This window comes from Bactrocera latifrons, unplaced genomic scaffold, assembly GCF_001853355.1.
Source record: "Bactrocera latifrons isolate USDA-ARS-PBARC rearing strain unplaced genomic scaffold, ASM185335v1 scaffold_115, whole genome shotgun sequence".
NCBI lineage: Eukaryota > Metazoa > Arthropoda > Insecta > Diptera > Tephritidae > Bactrocera > Bactrocera latifrons.
Genome location: NW_017534575.1, coordinates 886,470 through 895,141, shown reverse-complemented (window position 1 = coordinate 895,141; position 8,672 = coordinate 886,470). Strand labels below are relative to the sequence as shown.

General features: G+C 37.7%; 1 protein-coding gene across 3 annotated transcripts; it reads right to left on the bottom strand.

The window, feature by feature from the left end:
* Positions 1-4,170: 4,170 nt before the first annotated feature.
* Positions 4,171-8,303, bottom strand: LOC108976741. 3 transcript variants are annotated; one of them, XM_018946021.1, is made up of 4 exons: positions 8,206-8,303; positions 7,992-8,079; positions 4,538-6,178; positions 4,171-4,475 (listed from the first exon to the last, which is right to left on the bottom strand). In XM_018946021.1, the coding sequence occupies exons 1-3, from the start codon at positions 8,254-8,256 to the stop codon at positions 4,791-4,793; spliced, it is 1,527 nt and encodes a 508-aa protein (XP_018801566.1). In that variant the 5' UTR covers positions 8,257-8,303; the 3' UTR covers positions 4,171-4,475; positions 4,538-4,790. The 3 variants fall into 3 exon arrangements, with proteins under 3 accessions (XP_018801566.1, XP_018801559.1, XP_018801576.1); XM_018946014.1 differs by having other exon boundaries at positions 4,543-6,178; XM_018946031.1 differs by having other exon boundaries at positions 4,549-6,178.
* Between the last annotated feature and the right edge of the window lie 369 nt (positions 8,304-8,672).

Here is an 8,672-nt window from a genome sequence, read left to right as displayed (position 1 = left end):
GTACATATTCAACCCTATAGGGTATATACAGCAGTGCTGTGCGTGACTGCAACTCTTCTTTCCAGTGACAAATGACATTTAAACGCTCTTTGTATTAGTGTTGCAGCTTGCTCGGATTTCTTGCTGCAGCTGCTGCTGGTACTGCAGCGCTCTTCCGCACTCATGTGGTCATTTTAAGTTTTCATTTCATTTGATTTGACACCATAAAAGTGGAATTGCTTTTAAGTCTCATCGTCCGAAATTCATATGTGAAGGATTTTTGCGGATGAAATAGAGCTCTTTTGTCCATCACTCTGTTGGCTAGCTTTTTTTTTGTTTGGCACAAAGGTTGATGGCTCTTTACAGTTAGAGTAGAACTGCAACTATGTTCATGAGAGCAACAATCAAGGGTCGTGCAATCACATACACATACTTATGTGTGTGTGTTTTTGAAATATTTCCGAGGTTGGGTGAAGTTTCGTAATGCTTTATTAAGCTATACCTCGTTTCTATTTTACTTGTAATACGACAAAAAATGCTATTTACAGTTATTTGTCTATTTTTAATTTTAGTTTATTACGATGTTTACGATGACTTCGTATGATCCGTGAGGAAGGTGTTGTATAGTCTGGGGTTGGTACTGATAATGGTATAATATTTGGATGAGGCGTGATTGCAATGCAATTTTGTTCATTGATTAAGTCTTAATTATGTGTTATTGATTGTTCTGTATCACTGATTTATAGGTTAGTTTGAGTGACGACATTTACCTAAAAATATTATATATACTGTAAGGCGCTCTATCGAATTTCTCAACTACTTTGAGTAGCTCCTGATCTTTCATGATCGTGACTCGGTGCGATGGCGCATTATCATCGTGTAAAATCTACGAATTGCCATTTACTCCACCTTACTCCTTATTGACCGTTTGTCCCTCCGGAACAAATTCATGATGCACCAAACCACGAATATCGAAAAAAAAACAATTCGCATCTTCGAGGCAAATTTTGTTCAGCGATGAGGCCCATTTCTGGCTCAATGGGCATGTAAACAAGCAAAAATGCCGCATTTGGGACGAAGAGCAACCGGAAAGGATTCAAGAACTGACATTTCATCTTGAAAACCAACGGCTTTGTGTGGTTTGTGGGCTGGTGGAATCACAGTCCATATTTCTTCGGTGAAATGACTGACGATTTTCAAGCACTATATCCTTCATTTGTTTTTTTTAAGTATTTTTATCAGTTGAAGAGGTCGAAGATCGTCCAGAACAAGGCATGTCTTCAATGATCTCTAGACTGTCTTTCAATGCGTTGTACTTCTCCTAGGCTTTTGCTTTTGATAAAACTGATGATGATAGATCACGAGCTTAAGTTTGTTCAGCGATGAAGCCCATTTATGGCTCAATGGCTATGTAAACAAACAAAATTGTCGTATTTGGGACCAAGAGAAGACACTCCAGAGCTGCCACTTCATCTAGAAAAAATAACGGTTTGTGGGCCGGCGGAACCATCGGTCCATATTTCTGTAAAAAGGATGCCTGTGAAAATCTTCAATGGTAATCGTTGGCGCGCCTAGATAGCCGACTATTTGATGCCGAAAATTGAAGCTCGAGATCTCGGCGACATTCGGTTTCAACAAGACGGCGCCACTTCCCACTCATCGCATCAACTAATGGGTTTATGGAGAGAATGCTTCGATGAGCAGTTAGTTTCACCTTTTGGGCTGGTCCATTGGCCACGAAGATCGTGCGATATCAATTCGATAGACTATTTCTGCGGAGATATGAAAAGTCTAAAGCCTATGCGGACAACCCTGTTCGATTAAGGCCTTGAAGCAAAACATGACGCGAGTCATTCGCCAGGTTTTAGTCTAATTACTCGAAAGAGTCATCACAAGTTATATTCAACGGATGGACCCTCTGAGACGTAGCCGCGGCCAACAATTGAAAGACATAATATTCAAAGAATAAATGCGGAATAATGTTCTTTCGAATGCTAATAAACATTCCGCATTAAATGTGTAGTTTCTGTGTTTTTTCTTTAAAAAGTGGGGAACTTCGAAATGAATTATCCTATATAAGAGTCAATAAAATGCTTTAAGAATCGCAACAAAAAATCTACTCTTCTAGCAAATTATTTTTAAAGTTCAATTTGAACGACTTAAAGATTTTCTAATTTAAATTTTTTCAAAAATTTAAGTACCATTTTTTTTATTTCTTTGCATATATCTTGTCAAGTACGATTACAAGCATACATAATCATTAAAAATCACTTAAGCAAGCAAAGCACACAGATAACGAATTCGTAGTGTTACATATGTATGTATGTCAACATGAAAATATCTCATTTAGTACATGTTCTTCCACACTCGTGCAAAATGTGTTTCCTCGAAGGAGTAGCATGTATGTATGTGTGCATGTAAATATCTTATCGTCTAACGCAGATTTACATGTAGTAGATAGGTCATACAATTGTAGATATATATGTATGTCTGTGTGCCAGCAAATGGTGGAATGAAATTTAAAAAGTCAACACGAGAGCAAATTGCGTTAACAGACGCGCCTTTTTCGTGTCAAAATATTTACATTTCCAAGATCAGCACTCGGTGCGAGCGAGTAAAAAAAAAAAAAATCAATCCTCTTGAGCGCAGCTATCTAATCAAAATCAGCAAAGTAAAGAGTTACGCACATTCATCATTTCTGCCTTACATTTCCATATACAAATACGTTTGTTTGTGTTGTGAGTCTGCAGTCGGAAGACTAGAGTATTAACTGAGGAAAGTGAGAGTTGTTTGCAGTGCAGGTCGTATGGACTTCTTAATGTTCCATTTGGGGTCTCTCATATGATTCTCAGATCCGATTCAGTGTCACTGCATCCGAGGTAGACCTTGTCAAATACATGATGAACTTCAAGGATAATTGCAGAGTTGTAGATGCAATTTTCCATGGCATCAATTGTTAAGCTTTCTATGCTGTGGTATTGTGCCATGAAGCTTTCTAAAGTAGAAGTTTGCGTAAAATATCAATTCATAATTACTACCTACTAATCGGTCGATAGGAAATGACCAGATGCATAGGTTTACCAAGCTTTGGTATCAAAATTAGCTCAACTCATTTCTACTGATAAGGAAAATAGCAGAGTCTGAGAATATCATTATAAAGCTTGACAGTCATGTTGGTTACACAGTTAAACTATTTAAGAGCAAACGGTCGTTACCAGAGATCTCTGCTGTTTATAATTTTATAATTAGTCGGCATTTCGATATCTTCTTTTTCTTCTGTCTAGTTGCATTGCAAAAATTGGTTTCTGGATATCCTGGTTAGCCTGCAACCAGATACGCTTCTAGAGACTTGTTGCCTAATTTTTAAAGAACCACGCACCGTTTTTACTCAATTGAGAATATAAAAGCTGAATCGAAGAAGGGGTTTTCAAGTGCTATGATGACTGGAGAATTCGTTGAGATAAGTGTATTTTAACGGGAGGAGATTTCTTTGCAAGAGATGAAATGGACAAAATTCACCTTTCAATTTGATCACAGTAGTATTGTCTAAGGCTATAATATAGCATATAGCTGGGGGCCTATTCTGTAACTCGATTCGAAACAAAATTTACTCGAATTCGCATTTTTTATATTCCGTAACTCGATTTTCGGATTTTCAAGCCAATTTTCGAATAAAATATTCGTTAGCTTTTGAGTTGTAGAAAGCAAAAACGAAAATTGTACGTATTTATTCTGGCGCAGGGTGGTACAACTTTCGAAAAATTATAAAGTAGATCCGATTTTCGAATAGAATACATTTACGAATCGAGATACAGAATAGGGCCCCTGCCATAGAAACTGAACGATGGGAATCAAGTTTTCGGTTCGGTTAACCTTACATTAAAGCTTCTCAAAAATCGGCTTATTCGCCTAACTTGACCTAACCTAGCGTTTAGAAATGCTTAGAATCTTTCAGCAAAGAAATAGAGGTATATCTTTCTTCTCCCTTCAGACGTTTCTTCTACCGTCTTTGGGATTGAAAAGTACGCATCTCTTGGAAATATTAAAATTGATTTAACTTTTGTATTAAATTTTTAAATTATATATTTCTTATATCATTTTGTGTTTTTTATATATTTTTTTCAGGAGCCAATTCACAAAATTGCTTCCGTTAGAGAAATATTTGTGGCAGCTTAAAAATAAAAACTAACATAATTTTAACCACTTTTGTAATCGTTTGATTATATTTAATCATTATAATCACTGCAACAACACATATCAATTTACGGCGACTATATCAAATGTAAGTATAATAATTTTTCGTTAACATTTCAAATGATCAGCCTGAACACAGTCTTACTAATATTACTACATGACTATCGCACCAAAAAATTAAAATAAATAAATAACCAAATTGGGAACATTAAATTTATATCGTCTGCTCTTTTCAATGGAAAATTTACGCGTAACAAATTGCTGAGCCAACATTAGAGAAGAAAATGAGAACAATGCGAGCGCTGGAAGAGAGAAAAACACTCATTTAGTGACGGAGAGAACAATACTGACAAAAGTTTATTACATTACCGTTACCGCTATCGTATCGGATTTTGTTTTTTGATTCTTGGTCTCTTTGCTGAACCTTCCACGCTACGCTACGGTCCTTCTTTTTCTCTACGTTCTTCTATTCACCTACATACATATATACCGATGTACATATGTGTTTATTCATAGCCTATTATTCGTTAATCATCGTCTTACACTTCCTAAAAGGATCTCTTGATCTTACACTTCCAGAAGGGGGTATTATCGAAGAACTGTCTTCATTCGCACTCTCAAAATTTTTTTAAATGTGCGCTATGGTTGAAACGCATTGTGTATTGGTGTTGTGCAGCCTTGCCTGCCCATTGCGAAGTAGGTGATTTCTTTGTGATCGCCAACGGCGAATTGATTTGTACGGTTACCGAACCATCAGGTTCAGGAATTTCAGGCATTGGCAGACCTAATGGCGCATCTGGCGTACTGCTGTTGGCCGGTCCAGCGGCGTTGAGTGTGGATGCTTCATTCGTTGAATAACTCATTTCGCCCATTGTTTGCATCGCTGTGGAGGCGTTGTTTTGTTCAGCGCTAGCCGCTTGTGACGACGTCGTAGGGCTTGTGGGCGTCGATGCTGCATCGCTAACTGTTTGTAATGCCGTTGTTTCCGTATCCGCTATACCGTTTTGCTGCTGACGTGTGACACGTGCCAGATATGAGTGTTCAAACTGAGGTGTCTGATGACGTACAGCCTGATGCGGTGACTTGTTCGACGTAGGAATCTTCATTTTGTTCTCGAACTCTTCTAAGACATGCTGACGTGCCGGCTTCTTGCCCACATTACCCAAAATAGCATTACGCTTTTCCATTTGACGCAACTGTTCAAACTGTCGCATTTTATTGGCGGTCTTCATGCGTCGATATTGCTCCTGCAATTCGGTGTTGGCGATGCCGCGCTGATTGAAACGCGACTGGAAGAGTTCCTGCGATGGTGGATGATGCCAACCGCTCATGGGATCCTGGCTTTTCGGCTTTTGCAACGCCATTTTGTTGGAACGCGTGCGACCGAGTGCAATGCGGTCTTTTATCACACTATTGATGGGCATCAGATCACGCTGTATGGCCGATGCTGTTTGTATTACATGTGCCGGTAGCGATTCCGTTGTTGCGCGTGCAGCCATGTGTTGATTTCGCGCCGATACCATAAACTTCGGCATAATTGTGCTCGTAGCGAAAGCTTTGCGTTCTTTCGCTTGCGTTGCATACGTGCGCAGCAAGTAGTTTAATTGTGCGGTTTGTGTAGAAGTGCGTCGTCGCTCTTCGTTGCGTCGAAAGATGCTCGCATTCGAACTGCTGGCACTCGAACCGAAGCGTCGTGAACCATAAATCTTGTAGTTGGGTGAAGATTTCAGCAATCTGCGATGTGCAGACAGATTTGCAACGGCGCCGCGACGATTATTTGCTGCCGCATTGCTGGCTAGTCGTTCACCTGCGGGGTTAATAGCAGTCCCTCCGCTAGCTGCGGCCGTCGCGGCCGCGCTGCCCGTCCCTGTTGCATTGGACGCTGCAGGACCTTTTTTGCTGCGTGTTACATTTATACTGAGCGGAACGCGTGTACGCTCCTGCATTTTGAGCGCACGAATGGGTCCTCGGTTCTCGGGTTTCGCTGCGGCGATTTTATTCTGGTCTGTAAGTTAACAGAAGTGAAACTTGAGTTCGTGTGGCAATGTGATCCAAGTCATTTCATAAAATACTGTAGACCTTTAACTTTTCTGCACTGTTTTTTTCTTTTGCTATATACTTTTTGCTTGATACTACCTTTATCGCGGCTTTCGATGACTATCTCATTATTCTACCTCTTTAAATTAAGGTCTGATACTACATCTATAAGGAGTAGGAAGATAATTAAAACACCTCTAATTTTGTAGACAAACATCAAGACCAAAAGATGTCTTGGTCGTCACACAGTCTTTTAGATGGCTGGGTGCCTTGGTGGTGGGTGATTTTATGACCTTCGCCTTCCAAGCGAAAAATGAGTCTTGAGATCTTGCAGTGAATATTTTGTATAATCTCACTGAAGCCGGTAGGTATTGGGGAAATAAAATAATAGGGATCGGAAACCACATTTTTACTGATCGGAACGATTTGTGTCGTTGAAGAAAACTACGAAAAAGCACAAATTATAGCTTCAATTAGAAGTTGAAGATTTTAGAATCCTTTAGTTTAGTTATTGGTGTTAGTTATGTTTAAGGTCTTGGAGAGAATATCTTGAGGGATTTATGACTAAAAAGCTTTCTTTACATATTAGTTCGACATATGAATGTCGTAAACATTCTAAATTTAATCTAGGGACTATAGCTATTGAAGGATAGAGATAGGTGGATAATATATTGAATTTTTCAATACTTTTCAGACTTTGCCAGTCATACAAAACGGGGAGTGTCTTCTAATATCTTGTGTGATGAGTTGACTTTAACTTTTTTAGACCCGTTAGTTTCCTGTGTATGAGAATTACGGATTGCCTTTTTTTTTAGTATATATAGCTAAGTTCTATATTTCGAGACCCTGGATCCCATAGATAATATTTCGCTGACCTTTAAATCTCGCCACTCAACTAAAATGTGATCTTAAAGGATCTGATTATTTTCATAACTTTAAAATAACTCACGATAATATTCCACGATAGTTGGATCTACGTAATCGTAACGGATCCGCCATCATATCACAGAAGTAATATTATATTTTTCGAGACCCAGGACCCACTAGATAATATTCGGCTGACTTTTAATCCTCGTCAATCAACTTCAAACTGAACTAAACTAAACCACTAGATGATATTTCATATACTTTTAAACCCAAACAAACAAATAATATCTGATCTTAAGGATCTGAATATTTTCTTAAATGTAAACCAGAAAGAGTACAATTCATGATAGTTGGTTATACATAATCGGATTAGATCCGGAATCATATCACAACGAGAGCGTATGGCATGAGTTCGGTATGAGCTAAGGTGCATATTTCAAGATCCTGGAACCACTAGATAATATTTCGCTATTCCTCGTAAATCAACTGAAATCAGATTTAAGGAATCCGACTTTTTCTTCACTTTAAAATTACTCAAGAGAGTGTATATTCCACGGCAGTTGGATCTACATAATCGGAATGGAACCGGAGTCATATCCTAACGAGCACTGGTTACTGTTTTATACCATTACAACAACATATCAAGATTGGGAGGTACAGTAATTTAGAAAAATCTTATAAATGCGAATATGTTCAGGTTTCATCAGAGCTTTTGACAGCTTTGTCAGAGTTTTTTCTATTAGGAAAATAAAAACTTTAAGGCACTTGATATACCCTTCCTTACATTTACCACCAACTTTTGATTCAAGAGCACAACTTTTTCGGACACTATCAACTAGTCACTATTAAAGGTCACAAACAATGAATGAAAATGTCCAATTTTTTTATTTCCTCACCATTCTTATTATACTCACCATTCTTGAAGTTGTTTTGCGATTGTTTGTAAATTTTTTGTATACAGGTGTTGACAATTTCAGAAGTATTCTTCGAAAGTATCCACGGCTATTTCGATAGTGACACAGATGTTTGGCGTTGGCGAAAAAATCGAAATGTAGAAAATCGCAATATATTAATTAAACATTTTTTTTTGTCAGAAATTATATTTTTTTCATGTTGATTGTGGCTCACCTTTAATGTGATATTGCTGCGTATAATTTTGTTAATGTTGCTGCTGGTCATTTTTAATTTGATATGTTAAAAAACTATTTTTTATATAAATATTAAAAGAAAAATCACGAAAAGTATACAAATTTTCAAATATTGATTTTTTTTGAATCGATGACGAAAAATTTTCTGATTTTTCCAACCAAGCATATGTGAGATTACAAGAAATTGTACAGGTATTGTAAGGTGTAATTAACCAGCACAGTAAACACACATATGTACATCGGTATGTGTGTATGTAAATTTTCAAATTTTCAATGCGCAGAGCAAACAAATTTTCTATTGTTGTGCTGCATGCACAATCTCTTGGCGCCTTAAAGAATCTCAAAGCACAAACCAGAAAAAAAAAAAATCGAAAAAAACTGGAAAATCTGCAAATGACGACAAATTTTATTGAACGTAATTATGTATGTACACGCACAATACGCTAA

Coding starts and splice junctions, on each gene's coding strand:
- LOC108976741 (XM_018946021.1), bottom strand. CDS start 8,256: ATGACCAGCAGCAACATTAACAAAATTATACGCAGCAATATCACATTA. Junction 8,080..8,205: donor GCAGCAATATCACATTAAAG/GTGAGCCACAAT, acceptor CTATCGAAATAG/CCGTGGATACTTTCGAAGAA. Junction 6,179..7,991: donor GCAAAACAACTTCAAGAATG/GTGAGTATAATA, acceptor GTTAACTTACAG/ACCAGAATAAAATCGCCGCA.